This window comes from Heliangelus exortis, chromosome 12, assembly GCF_036169615.1.
Source record: "Heliangelus exortis chromosome 12, bHelExo1.hap1, whole genome shotgun sequence".
Classification (NCBI taxonomy): Eukaryota; Metazoa; Chordata; class Aves; order Apodiformes; family Trochilidae; genus Heliangelus; species Heliangelus exortis.
In genome coordinates, this window is record NC_092433.1 from 5,623,097 (window position 1) to 5,646,934 (window position 23,838).

The following is a 23,838-nucleotide window of genomic DNA, read 5'->3' on the forward strand; positions in this document are numbered from 1 at the left end:
GCCCCAGGTGAACATCTGAGCCCACACGAAGCACTTGCAACTCTCCTCTTGCCTGGAAAGAGCTTTTAACATGAAGAACTTTAAAATAAAGGGTAGATGAAGAGAAGGTCAGAGAAAGAGGGATCTGCCTCTTCCTTACACAAGATCAGTTGGGAAGATCTTTTCATTTTCTGCAGCATTCATTGCCTTTTTTAGTGTGTTCAAGAAAACATTTAAGAGTGTGCAGTATGAAATGAGGAGGAATATAAATTTTAGAGGAATGGAAATGTTTAAGCTACTTAAAAATACAGAGTATTTTGTTCTTAACTGCTTCAACTCAAGCATCAAAGGTTTCTGGATGTCCATACTGTCTGGACCTTCTTTTGTGGCTGTTCCTCTGCTTGTCCACTGTCCCTTCCCATTCCCCCCCAGCAGCAGCAGAATATTGCTGATGTCAGAGGAGAACCACTTGCATAAGAACCCCCTAATCCTCTGAAACCAAAGAGTAGTTATGAGGCACATTAGCCTTGCAGGCATAGAGCCAAACCTTTTAATGTGCCTCTGTGACACCTATTAGACTAAATGGTGGAGAATATAACATGAAATGAGCTGTGTGAACTAATCTGCCTAGTTAGCAGTGAGTAAAGAGCCTTTATATTTATTTAGTGAAGATTTGACTGATGAATCTCAGCTCCTGACATCTATTAACCATGCTAATGTGGAAATACTGTCAGGATTGAAAAGCCTTCATTTTTCTTTGAAGATAAAGCTGTGCATGCAGAATATGGTAAATGTCAGAACAGAGTTATGCATTTCAGTCTGGAAGTCAAAAGTAGAGTAGTAAAGCATAGAAAGGCTGTTGAAATTAATAGGTTTTAATGTTGGTACTGCAGAAAGGCTGTTCTTATTGAAAATAAATGGGGCTTTGTTCTACTAATGAGTAAATCATTCACAATGCTAATGTTGCCCTCCAGTATTATTTATGTGTTAGAAATTATAAGGAACTTTGAAGATAATACTAATGCTGGGGAAATAGGAAAATCTGCAAATTAGTTCATTCTTGCCCAGATTTAACACAAGTGCAAAGTATATAAGAGTGGGGTTTTTGGTGTTTGTCTTCTACAGCCTCCTGTACTAATTGCTTGGTGTTGGTGACTGCAAGGAGATGTTATTTTCACCTCTACCCTAATACTTGGTGCTAACTTTGTTTTACCCTCTGTTTTAACAGAGTATTCTTTTATATATGAGTTTTTTGCACAGTAGTTCAAAAGAGGAGTAGTAGATTACTGAAAAGTAGTTGTCTATCCACTTTAACATAACAAGGTAGAAGCCTGAAGTTGGTTTATTCCATCCCTCTTTGAGAGTCGAATTCCATAAGTATCTCTGAATACATCATTGGGAAAAGTGTACAGCTGCAGGGATGATTCAGTGATGTTCCTTTAGAGGAGTGAAGGTTTATCCTGGTCAGCAAAGTTGTTGGTATTCCATGGTGCTGTACAGCTGTCTCAGTTGTACTGGGAGCCCTGGGCTGGGCTGGTTTTAGGCAGGTGGCCATGGCTGTGGGGAACGTGGTTGACCGCTGTTGGTTTTTTCTCATGCTTCATGGGGGTGACTCATTAGGAAAAAACACAAGTCTTGGAGAGAAATTACCTGACATTTGCAGGGCACTTTGATCACAACAAACGGGTGCATTAATACAAGAACTTCAACTAGGGTTTGGTTTTTTTCTCTTTCATTTTGAAGACAGTGTGCCTTGGCAGCGCTGAATGACGTCCGGCAGTACCTCAGCGAAGAGAACGGGCACGTGGCTGTAAGTTTCTTGTTGAAGACACCTTTGTTCTTGAAATGCTTCCCAGCAAAACACTGTGTGTCTGCTGGATAAGATGCAGCCTGGGTCACTCCAGTGTCACTTCAGGATATCAGGCTTCCTTTACTTTTAGAGTTGTATGTTAGATCTGCCTCGTTGCTGCAGTGAATAGGAGCACTTAAGTTCAGGGTGATGATGCCATGCTGAAAAACCACCTTTGTGACTAAAAAAATGTCCCTCTTCTCGTCACACTGTGTAATGTACTGTTAAACACATCTGTTGGTTTGCTTGCATTTGTGGTGCTACTTGACAGTCCTGGTGTCTGAACTGAAAGGCAGGGACTCACTGAACAGCAAGCATCATGAGTATTGCTTGGCAGTTGTGTTACTGACGAGATCTCTCTAAAGGGAGCAGGAGAAACTCACAGTAAATTGCTGCACATCTGAGTATTTAATAATGGGATGCAGAACATCTGCTCAGCTGTTGAGGTTGCATCAATATTAATTGACATGAATGATATTTTGTGGGTATCACTTTTCTTAAGGCTACAGACACAGTGCTGTAGTGCTTTCATTAATTAATCAGGGAAAACCACGAATAATAAAGTTCTGCTGGGACATGAGGGCTTTGTACTTGGGCAAACTTCATACTTCAGTAAAACACTGTTGTGTTTGGAGCTAAAAGTAAGTTCTCAGAAAAATGGCTGCATTTATCTTGTAGTTCATGGGCAGGATTTACAAGTCATGCAGATCTTCTGCACTTAAAAAGTTTTACACTTTCATTTTGAATAGTGTATTGATTACAGCATCTTTTTTTTGTAGCATAGGTTCAGTAAATAACTGCATTAGGATTTAATGCTGGTGTGGGCCAGGAGGAAGATGCTGTCCTATATTACATGTTAGGCTTAAATTCTGGTTGCTTCTTCCAGTTACAGTGTTCATCTAGTAGTGCTGTCAACTTTCAATACTTTTTTTTTTTTTTTAATTTAGAAAATCATGTGTGCAAAGTAGGAATGTCTTTTTTTCTTATTTTCTGCTGAGCATGTTGAGGTAGAGGGGAAGGGGAAATGTTTTGTTTTCTTTTGCATTGAGGGACTCTGAACTGTTATTTTTGTTGATACTTAAGACAGGCCATCATACTTTTTAAATTCCAACACCCTCCAATTATTCCTAGGTCTTTGATGCTACAAATACAACTCGAGAACGCAGAGAAACTATTTACAAATTTGGTGAAGAAAATGGATATAAGGTGAGTCAAAAGCCAGGGAGTTCTGACCTAATGGGTAGACAAGTTAGGGCAGTGATTGTTTGGCTCTCATCTGTACTTCTGGTTAAAAAGTGTGATAACATAAGCCACAGCCTTCCTAGATATTTAGTCAGTAGAGCATTTTGTGTTCTTAGGCATTGTTTGTGATTAAAAGTCACTCCATGATCACTTTTCCTATCTTTAGTATTTGCTACTGTTCAGATTTAATGTCTTTTATGCCATGGTTTCACTTCTGTCATCTTGGACCTGTGGTTTTGTGTGTAGTGTCATCAAGAACTATTTAGAATATGGTTGTTAGTGCAGCTCAGTTTTTTCTGCTGAAACACACAGTTCTGCACAAACAAAAAACTTCTGGGGGCTTTCTGCCTTCTGTCTGGGATTGTTTTGTATTTAGCTGTTCTTCAGTAATCTTCCACTTCTGTAAATTAGCATCTCCTTTCCCTTTGAGACAGCAAAACCCAAACCTTTTTTAGTGTGAAGCTACTCCATTAGTTGAAAGGCTAAATTATTATTTCAGAAGCATTAATTACTGTTTTCATGGCTGAGCTTGTATCCTTCCCATTGCTTTCTTCCTCTTATGTCCTAAATTTTTCTCACTGCAAACATTTTCCACTTAAAAATCGTTACTGGGGAAAATAGTACAGAGTGTGGTGCTTCAGGGAATGGTAAAATGAGAGCACTTGGAGAAACCTTCTGAGTAAATGAAGGAAAGTCTAAGGCATGACTGTGTTCAAAAAGGGGTTAGCATGGAAGTGAGCAACGTGCTGTGCATCTGCAGTCTCCAGAGGTGTTATAATAAAGCATCTTCTTTCTTCCTTCCTTCTGTACACTGCTTGGACTGAAGACTTTTTTTGTTGAGTCAGTCTGCGTAGATCCAGAGGTCATTGCTGCAAACATTGTGGTGAGTATGGGCAAAGTTTGCCTTAACTGCTTCAAGTCAAGAGGTTTAAACTAGCTAAGTATTTTTTGTAAACTTCCAATAGTAAAAAGCATTAGCTCCCATTGATGGAACACTTGGTTTATTTTCTGTCCATGTGTATACTAACTCAGAAGTTTGATTCTATGAAGAACAGCTCTTTTTACTTTACATTTATTTTAATTAACTTTCAGAAAACAAGTTTTTCTGTTGTGTTCTCCCCCTTCCTGTTTCTTTAAACATCTGTTAAAAAGGTAAAGAAACTTATGTACTACTCTCCTGTTTTTATTTTAAACAGCAAGTGAAGCTGGGGAGTCCTGACTATGTTGACTGTAGTAATGATGAAGCAACAGAAGACTTTATGAAAAGAATAGAGTGCTACAAGAACTCATATGAGACATTAGATGAAACTCTTGATAAGTAAGGAATGAAATAATACTGCTGTTGCAATTGGGCTATTTTAAGATCTTTTCTTAGGAGATGGTGCATCCTGTATCAGGGATTAGGGCTTTGTAGTCCTATTGTTTCAGTGGCTTGAGCTCTCTTTCATTTGGCAAAGCAGAGAGAGTTGGTTCTGGGGGTGTAGCCTGGAAACTTGCTTAAGGAAAATTGAGTAATGAGTCCACATAATATTCTTTTTTATTTTTCCAATTGGAGAATGCTATGATTCTTCTGGGACAAGAACCAGTTGTTGGTTGTTATTTGTTTTAGTGCTTAGAGGAGACCTGAGGGATTTGTTAAGTATAACTTCATTTGTTTGTATAGCTGAGATGAATTTTGAACACATCAGTCTTAAAAATGTGTCACCTATTATTTGTGCTTGCAAATTATCCTTCAGGTGCAGGGCTGTGAGAATCTTTCTTAGCTGGATTATTTGCCTTCATGACAAAGCATTCTTCTGTTTTTCATTTGCTTACAACACTTGAAAGTAAAGCATGGATGAACTGTGTGTGGAGGAGCCCTTTTTCTCTTGCTACTGTCTGAGATTTTGGTGTGGGATTTTGGGCTGTGCTCATGCCAGGAGCTCCTGGTTTGTTTCAGTGTTTCAGGGAATGCTGGGCTGCCTTTTAATGTAATTGGGTGTAAGCAGTGTGAAGCTGGTTCAATCAGATCAGTTCATGCATGTAATTCCTGTGATGGACCTAATGGTTGTGCCTGGCTAAAACAGTAATGATTAACTTCAAAGAACACTGTCAGAAACGAGGTGATGATGCTAGCTTCTCATCACCTACATTTGCTGTTAGAAGTTCTCTTGTTTTATTGTGATGTGATGTCTCAAATGCATCACTGGAAACCCATAGTGGTTATTTTCAGCACATTAGACTTTTTTTCCTCCTTTAAATGAGGTACTTCTTGGAAATTATAGCTCAGATGAGAAAGGTTATATTTTCAATTTTCAATGTTTATTCTCTCAGATGCTGAGAGGAGGTAGTGGTAAATTACTGTACTGTAAATAAATAGCTGTTGTTAGAGTGGCTGAGAAAATGTCTTGCTTCAGGCTAGTCCCTGATCCTTCTGATGCTATAGATTTTCTGGGATATCTGAGGTTGGTAGTTATGGTGCCTTTTGACCCCTAGGTGCAATCAGACCAATAGTGTCTCTGTGGGAATGTTTGTAACTTGGAGAAGAATATCCAGCATCATGAAATCCTGGGCTATCTCACTGGCTCTGTCACAGTTCACAGAATCACAACTGGTTTGGGCTGTAAGGGACCTTAAAGTTGTCCTGTTCCAACCCCCCTGCCGTGGGCAGGGACACCTCCCATTAGATCAGGTTGCTCCAAGCCCCAGTTGAATGATTCCCCTGCATCTTCCTTTAACTGGGAGGGCTGTATTTTTCCAAGAGTAGGATGTAAATTTGGGAAACAAAGTGCTGGTAAAGAGGACAGAAAAAAAGTGAAGTGAGCAGCTCAAAGGTGAAAGGAGCAGAGTTTATCCTGTACCTTGGGAGAATTGCATTGTGTTTTAGGACTACTGCATATCCCATGGGTAATCTAGGGTTTGTTTATTGCCTTGGCTTGTTGCCCCTTTGTTTTATAATGAGAGGAAGGGTGGGAAGATTGTAGTTTGTGCTGATGGAAACTATGTGGAATCTTACTTTGTTTGTTTGCTTGTGAAAGGGATCTTTCTTACATTAAAATTATGGATGTTGGAAGGAGTTACCTTGTGAACAGAGTAATGGATCACATCCAGAGCCGGATTGTTTACTACCTCATGAATATCCATGTCACTCCTCGGTCAATCTACCTCTGTCGGCATGGAGAGAGTGAACTCAATCTGAAAGGGAGAATAGGAGGAGATCCTGGGCTGTCCATCAGGGGGAAAGAAGTATGTACCTCCTGAGCAAGTGTCAACGGGCTTTGTGGGTGTCTGTGCTTGTGTGCAGTTTGTGCTGTGTAATTAGTTACAGCTTTCTTCCTCTACACCCTTTTTTTCTTTACATGTTTAAGAAGGAATTTTTTAGTTGCAAATGTCTATAGTGAAAACTGGATGAAAGCACTGTGTATGTTATGATTTGTTATGTGCTCTTTTGTGTCTGTTATTCTGTTAGATGAAATTCCTTTTTATCCTACAGTACAAAACATTTTTCAAGAAGGCTTTATTTTTAACTTCATTTTTGTAAAATCATAACTTGTTGGATAAGTGGGAAGGTTCCCAAGTTAAAGTTTAAAACAAAATTCCTGCAGGTAAAGCTAGAAACTGAAGAAAATTTTTCTCTGTCTTGTAATCCATTTCTTCCTTTCCTTGGTTTATTGGAATATGTTCTTGAGTAAAAGCTTTGACAGTCTTTTGGAAAAGTTTAAATGAATTTACAGAGGTTAGAGCTTGTGTGTTGCAAACTGAACTCGGTGCCTCAGCTCTGAGCCCTCATCCAGTGTTGCATGTTTTTTTCTTTCAGTTTGCCAAAAGCTTGGCACAGTTTATTAATGAGCAAAATATCAAAGATCTAAAAGTTTGGACCAGTCAGATGAAAAGGACAATTCAGACTGCTGAAGCCTTGGGAGTGCCTTATGAGCAGTGGAAGGTTTTGAATGAAATAGATGCAGTAAGTTCTTATTTTCAAAATGTCTGAGTTGCTTTGTTTGCTAAGGATGATGTACCTAGTATTCCAGTGGTATGCCTTTTATGGGACAGAAAATCATTAAGTCTAGAGGCTGGAAAAGTGGTCATTAATTCCTGTTAAAATGTTTTATAAAAAATTGACATAATTAATTTAGTCTTGGTTTGTCTTTCCCAGAAAAGTATTTCCCCATAGAAGCCTCAGTGCTATGAAATTTCTGATAGGTGGGGACTGGAAAGAAAAGCAGCATTGCTAGCTGGTGCTTTCCAGCTGTACCTGTAAGAGAGATAAGTAGGTGCAATAGAGAAAATGTGACCTTGTTTAGTGACTTTGCTTGCCCAAATATTCAGCTTCACTTATCCAGGGATTTAGTGATTCCTTCCTGACTTAATCTGTCTTGTTCATCATGCCTGACAATTTTGTCTCTGAGTGTCAGAGTAAGAAAATACAATTACTAAAGGCAGGTTAGGTATGGTTTTATTTGAGAAAGACCTGCTGGCAATACATGCTTTTAATTACTTTTATTACCCATAGGGAGTGTGTGAAGAAATGACATATGAAGAAATCCAGGAAAACTATCCACTTGAGTTTGCACTGAGAGACCAAGACAAATACAGATACAGATACCCTAAGGGAGAGGTATGCTGATTTTTCTCTATTGAAGTGAAGGGTTTTCTTGTCTTTTTGTACCCGTGCATGCTGTCTCTAGGAAGGATAAAAATACTTTTCAAAATTAACAAAAAGATGTCTCTCTCCTTTTTCTAGGGGAAAGCACACAGGAGGGTGCAAGAATTGAGCCCAGACCGTTTAATTTTAATTCAGGACTTGAAAAAGAAAACAATAGATTTAGACGAAGTTGTGAGCTTTGATCTTGTGGGCACGGTTTCCATGCAGTGATAAAGCAGGCAGACTGATTGCAAGGCTTCAAGCTAACACACTGCCAGGATTGCCTTTTCCTCTTCACCCTTGCTGTGGGTAATGGCTGGGGTTGGATGCAGCTCTGCCCGAAGTCCTGCGGAAATCTGTAGCCACATTGGTCTTTTGCTTTAATAAACTCCTTGCCTCTGGGAAAATAACTTGCTGACAGCTTTCCTAAAGCAAACCCATTACACTGCAGCAATTACCAGATGGTCCCAGGGCCTGCCTGGGTGCTGAAGGCTGAGGATTCGGGGAGGAGGAGTAATTGGAGCAGCTGCTGGGCTCTTTGTGTCAGGAGGAAGCGGAGCTCTGAGCTCTTCTTTCCGCAGCTCTCGAGAGTGATCACTCTGCTAAGGGCAAGGGCAGTGTTCTGTAGGGTGTGACCCCTGTCTTACTAATGAGGCAGTCATTAAGCTGCAGAGTTCTCCTAATCCACTGGAACAAGGAGTGTTTGTTTTCCAGACTGATGCCATCCTCTAGGAGGGCAGGAAACATTGCCAAATGCCTCCTCTCCTTGGGATGAGGGATTGGTCTGGGTTGTTTGTCAAAGGCAGTTCCTCTGTTGCTGGTACTGGTGGCACCGGGCTTTGCACAGCCTGGCTGGAGACCACTGGGTTTTTCTTGGCAAGGTCCAAGGACCCAGCAGTGCCCCATCCCAGCCTGGCAGCAAAGGCTCTGCTGCTGACATCCCCTGCCCTGCTGGGATGTGCTGTGTCATGCATTGCACATGCAGAGAGGACATTTTGGGAGTACAGTCTGTACTGTGCATGTGAAAATTAAATTCAGGACACACACAGAGAAATCCTGGTGTTTACCTGTGTGTGCTGTGCAGGACAGGGTGGAAGAGAGAGCTGGTCTCCACTCTTTCAGGTTTTTGGTGGGATGGTGGCTGGCATTGCCAGGCCAGTCCATCAAGCCCATAGTTTTCAAAAGGCAACCTGAATAAATCAGGCTTTGTGAATTGTTTATATGCTGATTGTAGGCTGGGCTTCCCAAATTTTCACTTGGAATGGAGATGCTTTTGAAGATGAGGTGTGGAAAATAATGTGCAAGACTTAACCTGTTTGACAATGCTGTGAATAAAATCCTTGGGATTTTGCAGGGAAATTCTTAGCAAGTAATTAAATAAAGCTTTTCCACGAGGGAGCTACATTTTGTAATAAGTATGCTCTTTGATAGTCTGGCAGATCTGGACAATGTTCTTAATTTAAGGAAAATTATTTCTACAATATACTGTGATACTGCAGTCTACAGTATTTATGCACTTATATGACATTCTGAAGATGTGTAATATGCAAGTAAGATCCACTGTATGTATGTACAGTATTCAGAGTTTTCCCTTTTTAATGTGCTGTGTATTTCTCCTCCCCACCCAGTCCTATGAAGATCTTGTTCAGAGGCTGGAGCCAGTAATTATGGAACTTGAAAGGCAGGAAAATGTGCTTGTCATATGTCACCAAGCTGTCATGCGCTGTCTGCTGGCATATTTTCTTGACAAGCCTGCAGGTAAGTCTTCCTTGATATATTACTGATAGTCCATTAAAAAAAAAAATTACTGATTAAAGTTCTGAACAGTGAACTCTTAACGATTTCCTCTCCCATCAGAGGGTGGTTGTGCTAGGCGAGTATGCAAGTGTATTTTCTCGTGAATGAGTTACCCGTGTTACTTTGTAGGTGATTTTTTATTGAGCTGTTTCTCACCTGCAAGGCTGTGTTTGTTTTTCTGCAGCTGTTTCAATAGCACTGTTAAGGAAGAACAGAGATACAATGTCTGATTGGGAAAAAAAATATAAATTCTTAACCGATATGCTTGTAGTATAATGGAAATGAGAAATGTTTTTGTTATTTCTATTTCATATTTTATTTATTGTTTGATTTCTCAGAACAACTGCCTTACCTGAAGTGCCCCCTGCACACTGTCTTAAAGCTAACCCCGGTGGCTTATGGTGAGTAGCATTAAGTACCTGTAATGTAGAAGTGCTTCGTTTTTTGTTAAGCTTCAAAACAAATTGAGACAAAGCCAATGGCTTTTACACCGTGAAATCTGTCTGGAAATATTTTTGTCACTTAATTGCAGTGATGTCCTGCAGTAAGAAATAACAGTCTGTACTTTGGTGACACCTTGTGTTCCCAGCCTTGAATGACAGGCTGGAGTTCTGAATAGAGATTCGGAACAGCTAAAACTTTTTTTTTTTTAAAGGTCAGTTTTTTAATTGTCTTGACTAGCGAGTTTCAGCTTGTTTACACAGAGATATTTTTGTTTGGGGGTGATGTTTTCTGTTTCGATGCTGCTGCTTTTTTTTTTTTTTTTTTTTTTTTTTTTTTTTTTTTTTTTTTTTTTAATAAATGTTAAGAGGGCCATAAAATGTTAAGGGCTCATAAATTTTAAGAGGGCCTGGATGTTTGCAGTGTCAACACACCCACTAAGTGAGGGAAGAAAATAAGTGGTATGAAATGTTGCCCTAGTCCTTTTGACTTCAGCAAATAAATGCCATGGTTTATTTTTCAAAGTGTTTGAAACATATTTGTCTGATTAGTGCATTTCAGTCAACCTACTTTATATCTGAAAATACCAAGGCTGCATAGACTATTTATGCACTAATATTCCCCAGCATTACCTCAAGCTGATGTGGCACTTGACTGCAGTGAGGCAGGATGCAAGGTGTGTTTAGTAACTTCCAGCTAATCCTCTCCTGGGGTAACAGCTCCCTCAGGGGTTTGCTCTTCCAGGGGTTTGAAGCAAGCATCCTTCCCACCCTATATGTCTCAGCTTTAGTAGGGGAACATCTTACAGCCTGAGAGTTCCACAAAGGTAAATTAGACTTTTACCCAACAGCCCAGTGTAGCAGTGGTCTGTGTGGGAGCACACAGGAAAAAGAAACTGCACATCAGCCATGAAAGATGAGTTGGGAATATGTGCATTGTTATTACTATGGACTAACCCATGTCCCCTTAGTTTATATTTTAAAAAAATAATTATATATTTATAAAAAAATATTTTTTTCAGGTCTTAAACTCAGCTAGTGGTAAGGACTGAGAGTTCTCTGTGGAAGTGTGTGTGCTGTGTAACCAGTCCTTGGTAACACCCAGCATCAGGGACAGGAGGTTGCTTTTATGTGGTTGGTGTCAGGGATGCAACAGATCTGTGAACAGAAGGATGACTGGGGTCCTTTTCCAGGGGGAGATGTACAGTATTCCCCCTTAAAATCTGTTTTCTTCCTGCCTGTGTCTCCGGATGCCAGCCTCCTGCAGTGTTTGTTTGGTGTTCATGACAAACGGGGTTTCTCAGGGTAGTGTTCCTTAAGGGAAGGAAAAATATTTGCCTTGCTGATTTGTATGTGTATTTTTTTTAAAGTGCAGTGGCGTTCTAAGAAAGAAAAACATCTTTTTTTTTTTTTTTGTGTAGCAATTCTATGGAGTGTGTTGTGACTTTAGGAAATAAGAGAGCTGAAAAATTGGAAAATGTATTTGTCTTAGAATGGTGTATCAGAGTAATTTAACTATTTGTGTTGTGTGGGGTCATGGTAGCTTATGAAAGTATTGTTCCTGAGACAGTGGCAGTTGGATATTGCTTAAAATGGCATCCCCACAGTGTATTTAATAATTATAATTCTCTGAGTGAGGCAGCTTATAGAATCATAGACCAATCCAGGTTGGAAGGGACCTCAAAAGATGATCTGGCCCAGCCCTCAGTGGGAATGTGAACCCCATGAGAACTGACAAACCCATTGCATCTTGGAAACCTCCAGTGATGGGGACTTAACCATGTCCCTGGGGAGGTTATTCCAGTTAGTGATTGTTCTACTGCAAAAAAATTCTTGGAGATGAAACCTGTCCCAGTGCAATTTGTGCTCACTGCCCCTTGTATATTACCCAATTAATAGTTGTATCTTCTCACTGCAGTTTTCCATGTTTGGGTGAAAAGGAAAAGTTCCTTTACAACAGTCAACTTTAAAGTCCTTTTTAACTGGGGATTAAAACTGTTTTGCACACAGAGAGGAATGGGATTTATCTTCTGCATTATAATGAAATTCTAGGAGGCCCAGAATGTTGAAAAAACCAAAAACATAAATGAACTTTCTGACTGAATGTTGTCATTTATGGACATTTAAAAATGTGAATTTGTTTCAAAGAAAATAATGATGAAGCTAAGGTGAGGAGGTGGATTATCAGAGTAAGAATAACATTCATCCTGGCAGGACAGATTATTTTCAATAGCTTTAGCTACTCAGAATTTGGGAGTCAGAAGGAGTAAGTGAACAACATTCACCAACTCAAAATTCAATTGCATTGTAGCTGTAACTTCATTTTTAAAGCAGACCAATTTTAAAAATGTGTTTTCTATCAACAGGATGTAAAGTAGAATCTATATTCCTGAATGTTGAAGCTGTAAACACGCACAGAGATAAACCTGAGGTAAGAATATTTTTCACGTGGGAGAAGCTGATGTAATTTACTGTCTGAGCTGATTTCCATTGTCCTTGTGGCTAGAAATGATAACTCAGCAGAGCATATTTAATTTTACATATCAAGCTTTACTACCAGCTTGCTGTGGGGGGGGGTGGGGTTGGGTTGGTTTTATTGGGCAAATTTATCTTATGAGCTCTAGCAGAAGTAGTTTATCTTCAAAAAATGAGTGAGAATTTGAAGATATGGTATCAATCAAGCCTGTATAAAGTTTTTCCAGCCTTTGTCATTCAGCAGAAGTAGTGTGTAGTTATGAATGCCACACTTACTTTGGAGAGAGTAAATAATGAAATCATCAGCTTCTTCATCACTGTGATCATTGAAAAAGAAGAATTGATGATGCTGGATGGGTTTTAAGCCAAAGCTGGAGTGGAAGAGTAGATCTCTGGAGGTAGCAAGAGCAACTGGGGAAAAGGAAATTGAGTGTATTTGTAAAATGTAACTGGAGATGAGATGTCAGGCTGCAGCAGCTTCATACTCTCCCTGTGTCAGGCACACGGCTCCTGGGTGCTGATGCTGCTCACACCCAGCTCTTCCTTTGCTGTGTTATCAAAGTTATGTAAAATGCATCATGATGAAAAATTTCTGTTTCCCTTGCAGATTCTCATGCTAATGCTCCCAGGTATGGCACTGCTGAGGCAGAGCTGTGCCTGTTGGAGAGTTAAGAGTCAGTTTGGGAGTGTGAGAAAAAAAAAGGCTGTTTGTGGTGTTTTACAGAACTACCAAAATAGAAATACAATGATAAAAGTGGTTTTATGTGTGTGTTCAGCAAAGTATGGTGATGCTAAATGCCTTACTTCTGTGAGGGTCTAAATTTGTGGCAGTTGTGCAGAATTCATGCTGGAGGGGACTGCAAAGAAGTTTTGTTGTCATGACTGTGGTATTCTGAAATTACCCAGTGCTGGTTGTTCATGATCAAGACATTTTCTATTAGATAATCATGCTGTGTACTTCCTCTTTCCTCCCATTTCCCCACTGTCTTTCTGCTTTGTCACTTTAGTTTGGTTTGTTAGGTTTAGGAAATCCATTTGTTTTCACAGTGCCTAAAAGGTGTTGGAGAATCATGGTGAAAATAAATGATGAAGTCTTAGAGCGGGTGTTATTTGTATAATGGAGATCAATCAGACATCTTTAGCTTGGCTCATAAAATATTGGTGGTGATTTTACAGCTGGCTGAAGTGTCTTGGGAGCTGCTGTTGGAAATGGCACTTCTCTAACTGAGGGTATTTATTTTGGGGGGAAAGCTCTGCCTGAATCACCAAGTGACTCTTAACACATTTAGCAAGTGATGTGGCCATACAGCTGTTGATGTTGGGTGGTTGTATTTCAGGCATTTTTACTGAAAAAAGCCAAACACTGTTCTCCTCCTACTTCAAAAGAAACCCAGACCAGGGAAGTGTGGGTGATGAGAAGCTGTTCCTGAAAGACTCAGTTGATTCTGTCTGCATTTGAATGTTGCTCAGAGAACTACAGCGAATTTCAAAAGCTTTCATTTTTATCACCTACGAAAATGTTAATTACTTCTGTAAAATTAAATTTTCCAATAGTCTATTGAAGTCAAAGCATTTAATTAAATGCAGCCTCACAGATAACAACGCTGTTAAACAATGGAGCTGTTTGATTCAGAATTGCCCAGTGCCCCCACAAGTCATTTGTAGTCGGTGTTTCAGAACAGTGCAGTCCTTCTGGGCTTCAGCTGGAGGCTTCTGTTCTCAGAAATGCAGAAATGCAGGCAAAGCACTGGAGTATTTGTTTGTAGTATGTGCAGACTTCATTGTGTGATGATGATTTGCCTGAAGTGGATTGAAGCTCTGTGTTTGTCGGTACTGTAGTGACTCAAGTTCCTGACCTTTTCAAATGAAGGAGTCTGTAGTCTTTTTACTGAGAATAATTCAGAGGAATCACTTCAGCTGTTGCTTGGGGTTCCCTCTTTGGGCCAGAAAACAAACTCTGGGGTAAAATGTTTGCCTTGCACTTCTGTCTCAGTGGGTGACAGATGGGGAGAGTGCAAGAAACCCAGATCTCCTTTTAGGGAGAGGAAGGTGGTAGAAAAGCTGAATTTGTTTACCACAGTGTGAAGCAAGTAAGACTCAAAGCTCATCAGCGTGATGTGAAGAACTGGCAGTGGTTTGGCTTAATATGAGCCAAACTGTAGATGAAGAAATTGTAAGGAACTTCAGGACAGTTTATCATAGCCTGCTTTTTTTGATAGAAGAATGCTACTTGCACGCTCCTTGGGACTTGCATGAGGTGGTACCAAGGCAGGTGTGATTCCTGAGCTTGGTTCTGCAGGGCTGCACTCACACTCACAGCTGTTTCCCAGTGCCAGTGTTTGGCTGTGCTGCTGTTTTGCTTTTGTTGGGTTTTGAATAATTTGCTGCATTGTATGGATTTTTTTGTTTGTTTGGTTGGTTTTGTTTTGGTTTCTACATGCTCTGCAAAATGAGGTGAGATGTAGTTGGTGTGATTGGTCTTGACTGGTTGAAGTGTCTGAGATCTTTTTATTTTGTCAGGTGTAGTACATTACCTATAACCTTTGGGAAAGAAGTAGATGGTATTGTTCAGCAAAGCACTGGAAGTTGCTTAACAGATAGATGTCTGTGTTTTGAAGCACATGTTTAAGTGCATCCCTGCTTGGGCCTGTAGCAGCTTCCTCCTAAACATGAACAACTTGAGCTTTTGGTAGCATGGTCAGCATGGGTTCAGTGATTACTGTAAATATGTTTTTCTGATGTCTGGGACACCAGCCAATCATCAGCCTGCTGCCTTCTCAGGGTATGGGGGTGGGTTTTAAAAAAATATCTGCATTTAAATAAATGCAGTTGTGTACTTGTGAAGGACTCTGATTGGTACTTTTACTGCTGCATGATAAATACTCTCCTCTGTATTTTTATTATTATACAGAATGTAGACATTTCCAGGCCTTCTGAGGACGCTCTTGTAACAGTCCCTGCTCATCAGTGAATCCTGTTTGCTGACCAACTGTTGAACTTGGGGTGCTGATTTCATCCTACTACTTCAAAATAAATTGAAAAACTAATCATTGCAAGAACTTTGAAATAAAAAAGCCCCACCCTAACCCAGCAGCTCAAAACCCAGCCCATATGTTTGTATAGTGCATGACTTGGGGGGGGACACACCAAATCACAATAAAACTGTGTTGTGCTGCTTAAATTATTGTGGATGAGTTAAGAAACATCGATCATCTTTCAGTGGAATGCTGTTCCTCTGAACTGCTATGATTTAAAGATCCTGCAGCAAAGTTTCATTGTAACAGTCAGCAATTATTTCGTGTTAGTTGCAGTGTGCTTATGAAAGCCATGAAACACAACATCCTGTATGAGATAAGACAGAGCTGGAGTGTGTTTTCTAGGCACCAGTATTATCTATTTCAGTGCCCTTGGGAGTGATTGGACTGCTGTGTAGCATACAATAACAACCCATAGTTGCTGTAAAGCCTTAATCCTGCTGATCCATAGCACTGGTGCTTTAGATGTGCTAATTAACAATGTGCTGTGTGAACAGGGCAGCAAGTTTTCACTTCATTCCAGAGTAATTATTCAGGATACAGGAATGTGTATAAATGTTTCTAATACACAACTTTTAGCAGCTGTTCTGCATTAACCAGGCTTTAGGGTTTGCCTGCTGGCAGAAGTGATTTTAAGTTTCCTCTTCTGCTGCTTGTATGGGTGATGGAGCATTTATAGCTCTGCTCCATCTGATTTGTACCCAGGTTTAATCTGGGCTACAGTGAGCAGTGTTTCAGAATGTGGAAGCAGTGTTAGCCTGATTATTTTGTAGGTGGGTTGTGGCTTGCCTTGAAAGGGATGGAAATGTGAGGGTTTTTCTCCTTCCAGCATGTGTGGGATTTCAAGCAGGCAGGGTAAGCACCCAAAACTCAGTTACAGCAAAACCTTTGGCAGGCTGGAGGAGAATGCAGCATGTTGGAGCTGTAGTGCCAAGCCTCAGCTCCTTTCCCTGTGGTGTTACAGTGGGCAGAGTGAGGCAGTGAGAAGCAGCTTTGTTTAGGTAGCATTGAGTCTGGGAAAGGCAAAATACCATGAGAGTCCTGGAACTGATAGTTGGGGGTCTTTTAGTCTTGAAAGTAAGCAAGCATGGCATGTTGTGGGAAGCTTTTATCTGTTAGGTTTCTCAGGTGGTGTGTTTTTCCAAACCCAGGATTTTGGAAGAGAAGGATTGCATACCTACACTTCTAAAACTACACTGAATTTTCAGAGGTTTATGTCTGATAGAACCAATAACCTCCTGGCCTGGGAGCTTCCTGCTGGGCTGCTTGGTGTGTAGCTAAACCAGTGTCCCAGGACAGGCTGGGACTGAGGGGAACCTGGGTGATTTTCCTCTCTGTTGTAACTTGATGTGGGACTGTTCTGTCACTTCTCTTTGCCCCAGCCTCTTGGCATCTGCTTGGCCATGAAAAATTCCACCAAGGAGGAGCTCCAAGCCTGCTGTACCCACTCATGGGTATTAATTAGTCAGTCCCGTTGCTTTTACCTGGCAGTTGAGGTGACATCTCTGAGAAGTCACATCTCTTACATGGCCGCAGGGGCACTGGCTGTGGTTGGGTACTGAGGAACTGCCCTGGGGTGCTGTCACCTCTGCAGGTCACACCTCAGGGAAGCAGCACTGAGCAAGCTCAAGCTCATATTTGATGGAGCCAAAACCTATGCAGGCGCCTGTTGTGGAAAAACTGAGTTTTGCCTCTTGAAAAAGGATGGCTGGGGCTGTCAGAGGAAAAGAAGGGGGATGGTGTAAGGGGCTGGAGAGGAGAGCCAGGTTTGCTGCTCTGTGGCTGGGAGAGGTTGGCGAGGGAGAAGTGAGGACAGCACCTGGGGCCCTCTGTGCCAGCCCCATCTCCTGGGGCTGTGGCTGGGGGGGTTCTCTTTGCTGAGCATAAAGCTCCTTGTGTTGATGTGTTCAATGGACTGAAGTGGATATTTAATAGCAGTTTTGCTTAATAGTCCTCACTGGCTTATTTTCTCAGTAAAAGAAGGGCCCGAGGCTGGGTGGGAGGCAGCAGTGATAGTTTATGGCACAGCACTGAGGACAGGCTGGCTGATAAGAGTACTGGGTTGTTTGTATTGTGCTCTTTATTTCTGCCTTCATGCCTGTGCTGGCTGTTAGCTGAGCCCTTCTGATCTGCATCTGCTTTGGCTGTCTTTGTGGCTCCTGTGTCCTTCTGAGCCCTCTTCCCTAGAGGAGCTTTCATGTGAAATCTTCCCCTTTTGCTGCTGATCACATGGAGCCAGACAAAATAAAGCTGAAATGGCAGTGTCCTGTTGGGAAACTCAAAGCATCGTCCCTCTGGGGGAGGCTCTGTTCTGTAAGAAAAAAACCCAAACCCACAAATCTTCAAAGCAGAGGGGAATGTAATGAGGAGAGGAGGAACGAGTGGTATGAGAGGGTATGTGGGTTAATCTGTGTGGTTTGAGGCTTTCCAGAGGACTGGGTGAGATGGGCAAGGCAGGGTGAGGACACCCCTGCTCCTTGGGGAACAGGTCTGGGAGCAGAGGGAGTGCCCGTGTGCCTTGGCAGAAAGAGTATTTAAAGGGCTGTGTAGTGGTTTTGTTCCTACTCCTGTGTTTCTTTGGCTCTCCAGACATGGAGAGCTAATGTGATTCCTAGGAATCCATTAATGAGGATATCAGTCCCTTTCTAAACATGGTCTGGTCTGCAGTTAGATATTCCTTTTTGTCTAATAAGTCCTAGAGTGTATTTATCAGGGTTTATCCAAATTGGATTTTTCTTTCTTCAGTGTGACAGTTCAGTGTGCTTCACTTTTACAGCCTCTTTCTCGTTTACTCACATTAAAGCACTTTTTGCTTTCAGCTTTCTTGCCTGCCTGTTGATACTCAGTCTCAGCTCTGTCTGGTTATGGAGATGATGCTTTCATCTGACACCTCTCCTGGACTCCCATAGCTGTCTCCTCTGCTTTGTCTTGACCACCTTTCAGCTTCATGTTACAGCTCTCTGGTTCTTGCTGCTTGTGGACCAGTTTCTGGTACCTCTGGATTCCTGCATATTGATGCTCCATTTCATGCTCCATTTAATTTTCTTTGGATCAACAGCAGATGCTAAGCTTAAAAGATTTCAGCTAATCTTCTTGGAGTGCCTCTGGAGACACTTCTGAAGTCCCAAGGAATTTCTGTGTGTGTTCCATCAGTTGCTAGGAAAAATGCAAACAAATGCAAGGAATGCCAGCATGTTTTCTGGTTTTGTTTGGTTTTTTCCTGTGTAGTCCTGCAGAGTGTGGCTTGTTCTTAGATTCCTCCTGTTCTTAGACAGATGCTGACACTTTCTGTGTGTCCTTTGCTGACTAAGGTGTGCTACTTGTAGAAGCTTCTCTCTGAAATAGGGTTGTTGCTTTTCTTCCCTTCCAAGAGACAAGTCAGAGAACAAGTTGGGCAATGTGCTGGTGGGTGCAGAGATGTCCAGGGCTTTGCTGACAGCCCAGCAGTGTTCAGATGCTCAGCAGTGTTCTCAGGAACCTCTGTGTGCTGTGTATATGGTGGGAAACAGGGATTCCCCAAGGGCTTTAAGACTGAGGAGAAAAAGGGAAGGACTGACACAAACGTAGGAGAATGGGTAAGGGTAGGAGTGGTGCCAGCACATTTTAACCCCCAGGTAGAGTCTGGTGCTGCTTGTTTATCTCCTTGTTTTCATAATAAATGACTGAAAATTCTAGAAACTGGGGTTGGGGAGGGGAAGGGTTTGCTTTTTAAGTTGCATTTTAACTGAAAGAGTTGTGCATGTGCCGCGAGTTCCCTTGCTGTGTGTTAGTGGGGCTTTCCTTTTCCTTGGGCTGGGCAGAGGAGACTTTTTTTCCAAATAAAATCTAATAAATGTTGCTATAAAACCACTGAAAGATTTTCTGATGTCAGTGTGACGTCTGCCAACACGCGGATGTATCCTGAAGCACTTGTAAACTTTGTTGCCAGCTCCTCAGGGATTTACTCAGAGCCCTTCCAGCAACTTGGCTGCTCACAGACAGGATCAGAATTGGCTCCATAGCTGCTGGGGTTAGAGTCATGTCCTGGAGTGTGCTGGAAGCAAGGGGAGATGGACTTCCCTCTCCAGATTTTACCAGTTCTTGTGTGGTTTATGACCTTTGCTGCATGATTCTGTTCCAGTGATTCTCACTATATGTGTAAAGACTGGGAGAGAGGGTGGGCAAGAAATATGTGGATAAGGAAGTGGAAAAGTCTTAAAAAAACCCATAATGTTGTGATCTGCATAAAGTGTGCAGAGGTGACTGTCCTGTCAGAGCTGGTGTTCCCCTGGCAGCAGGAAGCTGTGTTTGGGCAGCTGAGGGCCTTGGGCTCTGCAAAGCACCCGCAGCTGGGACAAGGTCTAAGCGTGGCTTCTTGACCTCTGCTTGTGTGTTACAAAACATCTCCAGGAGATAACCATTATCTTTTGTGTTCATCTTTTACCTCTTGGAATAGCCATGTCTTAAGCAAAGCTACAGCTGACCACGAGGCCCCCCTGGCTTTAAAATCCTTTTTTTTTTTTTTTTTTCTTTAAATTTGCAGAATGTAGGTGTGGATCGGTCGAGAGAAGAAGCTTTGAGGACAGTGCCCAACCACCTATAGCTCTGGTCCCGGGGCAGCAGCCCTTCCTCCAGCACAGGAGTGTGAAGCAGCAGCTCAGGGCCAGGAGAACAGAGAAGGCAGCACTGAGCACCCAACGAGTGGGACCCCACACCCCTCCCTTCACCCTCAGACATTTCGAATGTGATTCAACTTCTCTGGAGAGCACTGTAGTTGTGGGTAACTCCAGTGTGGAAAGGTATCAGTAAAAACATTTATGGGAAGCAGAGTAGAGTTGTTTGTAGATTATTTTTTTTTAATGTGTAAATTTGTGCAGTTTCAGTGGTTTTTATCGTTCATCTGTGGATACTGCAAGATGGTTGATTGCCCGTGTCAGTTTTACTGTCAGATTTTAACTAGATTTTACTTTCTTTTTTTAAGTGTTTTTTCTAAGACTTCCTCTTATTTTTACTGTGAATGATTGCCTAGAATTACATGGAGATGTTTTTGATGACATATTTAACATAGATGAAATTCTACATTTTGAGCATTGGAGGCTTCAAGTTGCAAAACTGCTTCACCTGGGAAAGCCTGTCAGCTCTGAGAGCTTTTGTTTTTTAAAGTGAGCTTAGGTTTGCCAACCACACCTAATTTTTTTTTTTTTTTTTCTGAAATGGAGAGACTTTCCCTTGGGAAAAGAAAAGCATTAAAGCTCGATTTCCAACCTAAGCCATTCTGTGATCTGCTGCTTGAGAGATTCTGCTGTTTTAGCAATATTTTAACATTTTCCATGGTCCAGCTGTGGTAGGCAGGTAGTGGTAGACACAGTATTAAGTGGGGGAAATGAGTGTGAGGACTGCTGCAGCCTGTTAATGAGCTGAGAGAGACACACACACAACCTTTCTGCTGCAGTTACAGGAGGGGATGAGCAGCTTTCCTGAGACTGGAAAGAAGGGGAAAAGGTTTCTAACTGTCAAGGGCTAGAGAAAGCTGCTTGTCTTACTAGTGCTGTGTTTGGGTTTATTCTTGGGCAATTTTTGGAACTAATTTCAACACAAAAACATATGTTTCTCTTTTATAGCAACATTTAATACCTACATGAGGAAAGAGTACAAAAAGGTTAGGTGGAGTTTAACCATAACAGCTCATGCAAGGAAAACACCAGGTAAATTCTGAAATTATTTTTAAAATGGCACACCTGCCTTAGAGTTTTTCTGTGTTGTTTTTAAGCACCTTCCACCATCCCAACTCTTTGCTGTTCTTTTATACGTTGTGAAGCTCCAGTGCTACAAATGGAATTTTGTTTGTCTGTTGAGGCCACGACTTTTTAACTCTTCTAAATCAATGTGTATTTTGTATGTGTGTTACCAGACATCTGAAGTGAGCTGCCAGCCCTGCTGCTGGCTCTTAAGTTTTGAGATGAGAACTGTTCTTTGGTGGTTGGACTGTGTTTGTTTTTCTAAGGACTTCTTTTCAATTAATGGAACTTTTACTGTGTCTGCTGTTGGGGTTGGTTCAGTTTTTGGTTTGTTTTTCTTTCTTTTTCTCAGCTCCTGTGTGACATACCATGCTCTAGTAAGGTAGCTTTGCAGGCAAGGGCTAAATTGTCTTTTGTTTGTGCAGAGTTGATAAAACAATGTGCTGCTGTTGTGATTTGTCCTAATAAGCTAATTTCAGCAATATATTCAGCTCTGGAAGTTAAGCCATACCATCTCCCTGGGTTCTGCTCCAGGAGAGGGATGTGTAGGGAACAGTGAGGAACACTTGCTTCAAGTGCTGCTGTCTAAAGCTTTGTGTGTGCCATCCAGTCAGGAGTGCCTATTTCAGCTCTTTATTAATTCAGCTGTGTCCACAGGGGAGAGACCACACAGAGCTGCTCAAAAAAGTTCATTTATTGATGTGTAATTACCAGGGACACCTTTGGGGCAAAAATGTAGAAGTAATTTCCCCTCATGATTTGATGTGTATTCAGTATCTCAGAACTCCATCCACTCACTGTCCAGCCATGACCAGGAGCTGCTGAACAGGTTTTAAATTGAGAAAGTCCAAGTTTATCCATAGTTACTGAGGGCAAGTCCTGTATTAGAAAAGCAGATTTTACCAGCAGGATTCATGAGCTCAGACCTGGCTGAGGAGATGGGGTGGAAGGGAAGGTTTCCCCTCGTGAGAGCTGAGCCCAAGGGTTGCTTCTCTTCACTGGCAAGTGTAGCTCGAGGTGGTGTTGTCCCCTCTTTTTTTGTTTTACCCTTCTAAACTTTCAGAGGTGCTGTAAAATTCCCTGAGGCTAAATGTTTTATGTACAGTAGGTATTTTTGTAGCCTGCTTTTGAATTTACTGTGTTTTACTAAGTTGGGTGTTCACTGAAAAAAGAATTGTATACAGGTGTAAATAAGCTGATACTTGAAGAGAAAAAAAAATAATTAAGTTGTCTGTTGTACTTTAGGAAGGTACTAAATCTCTGACTGCATCCAACCCTTTCTAACTGGTGAGAGTAAGTGTAGACAGTGAATGTAGGTTTGAAGTGAGTGATCAGTTCTCCCTGGGGTGTAACCAACCACCTTTCCAGGAAGGCTCTGTCAGGAACTGCAGGTTACTGTCACTGTCTAAAACCTGCGTACGTCCCCACCTCCTGACCAAACCATCACTGACAGGGAAGGTAAAGCCCCTTGTCCCCACTTTGTGTATTTGTACCCATGTTTATTTTACTGCCTTCTGACTGTTCAGGCACTTGCTAGCTCAGATGCAGTCTTGCAGATGGGATTAAACTATCTTTTTCTTACATCGTTGGCCTTCGGCTTCATCTTTCAGAAAAATGTAATCATTTGACCTTTGATCCAAGAAATAAAGATCAAATGCTGTACGTGTGCTGATTTCTGCTTCTTTGTGTGCCCATTTGCAGTGGCTGAAGTGCCAGGTGTGTGTTCCTGCAGGTCAGCAGCTTGCCACAGCATTGGGAGGTGCAGGAATTACAGCTTGGTTAAGAAAGCTCATGCATAGGCATAAGAATTAAGTTGCTTTACTCTGTTGGTTGCTTTACTCTGACAAATAATTATAATTTACATAACAAACTTAGTACCTGAGGAAGAAGTTGGAAGAATTGATTAAACAAACAGAAGTCAAGATTTGTACACAATGGAGGAAGAAGGTAAACAACTTTAATTTTACTTATTTATTGGTGTTTAGAGTTCTGATCCACGCTCAAAGCTCCACTGTTCTTACAGTCTCACGAATTCTGGTGATTTTTAGAGAGAGCTGAAACCCAGCAGCAAAAGGGCTGCCTTTTAGTACAAGTTTGCAGATATGGGTTAGGTAGGTGGGAGTCCATTTGCTGGGGTACTTGTCCCCAGGGCAAAGGAGAAGGGCAAAGTAAATCCCTACCTTGTGGTGTAGAATTATCCACTCAAATGTTAGTGTCTTCTTGATCACTGTGTCCTCTAGGGTGGTAACCACTTGGATCTTCTCTGCTGGGTATAAGGAGTGGTGTCTTAATTTTCAGCTCTACAGTGTTAGTGGTTGAATGGGAGATAATACTACTTGTTTTGGAGCTTTCAGGCTGCTTTCTGTATAAAATTCTTCACTACCTCCATCTCCCTGTAGCACAAGGATGGCCCAGATGGTGATGCTTGAATGAATCCATCCATCTGCTGTCTGCCAGGTGGCCATTGGGCACACCAGGTCAGTGAAGGAAGTTCCTGGAGCTGTGTGAGCTGTGAAAATGTCATTTCTGGTTGCTGTGAGGAGCTGACATCTGTGGCAGGGCAGTTCCCCACTCAGGTGGTGCAGTTACCACAGACAGCTGAATGGGACAGTGCTGTTGAGGAGCAGTCAGTGCTCCACAGAGGAAAGGTGGTGTGAGTGCCATGGGGCTGTTAGAAGCT

General features: G+C 41.6%; 1 protein-coding gene across 7 annotated transcripts in view; it reads left to right on the top strand.

Moving 5' to 3' along the window:
• The window catches only part of LOC139801437 (6-phosphofructo-2-kinase/fructose-2,6-bisphosphatase 4), a 51,470-nt gene extending 28,650 nt beyond the window's left edge, over positions 1–22,820 (top strand). For 4 of the 7 annotated variants that reach the window (XM_071755656.1, XM_071755657.1, XM_071755655.1 and 1 more), the window contains exons 4-14: positions 1,723–1,789; positions 2,960–3,034; positions 3,897–3,953; positions 4,267–4,388; positions 6,088–6,295; positions 6,867–7,013; positions 7,563–7,667; positions 9,323–9,452; positions 9,830–9,892; positions 12,298–12,362; positions 19,964–22,820. In XM_071755656.1, the coding sequence (XP_071611757.1) occupies positions 1,723–1,789; positions 2,960–3,034; positions 3,897–3,953; positions 4,267–4,388; positions 6,088–6,295; positions 6,867–7,013; positions 7,563–7,667; positions 9,323–9,452; positions 9,830–9,892; positions 12,298–12,362; positions 19,964–20,023 (1,099 nt within the window). In that variant the 3' untranslated portion in view covers positions 20,024–22,820. Of the gene's footprint in view, positions 1–1,722; positions 1,790–2,959; positions 3,035–3,896; positions 3,954–4,266; positions 4,389–6,087; positions 6,296–6,866; positions 7,014–7,562; positions 7,668–9,322; positions 9,453–9,829; positions 9,893–12,297; positions 12,363–13,013; positions 13,036–15,317; positions 15,497–19,963 lie in introns of those variants that run through there. The other 3 variants (XR_011728201.1, XM_071755654.1, XM_071755652.1) reach the window with 3 other exon arrangements.
• The last annotated feature ends 1,018 nt before the right edge of the window (positions 22,821–23,838 follow it).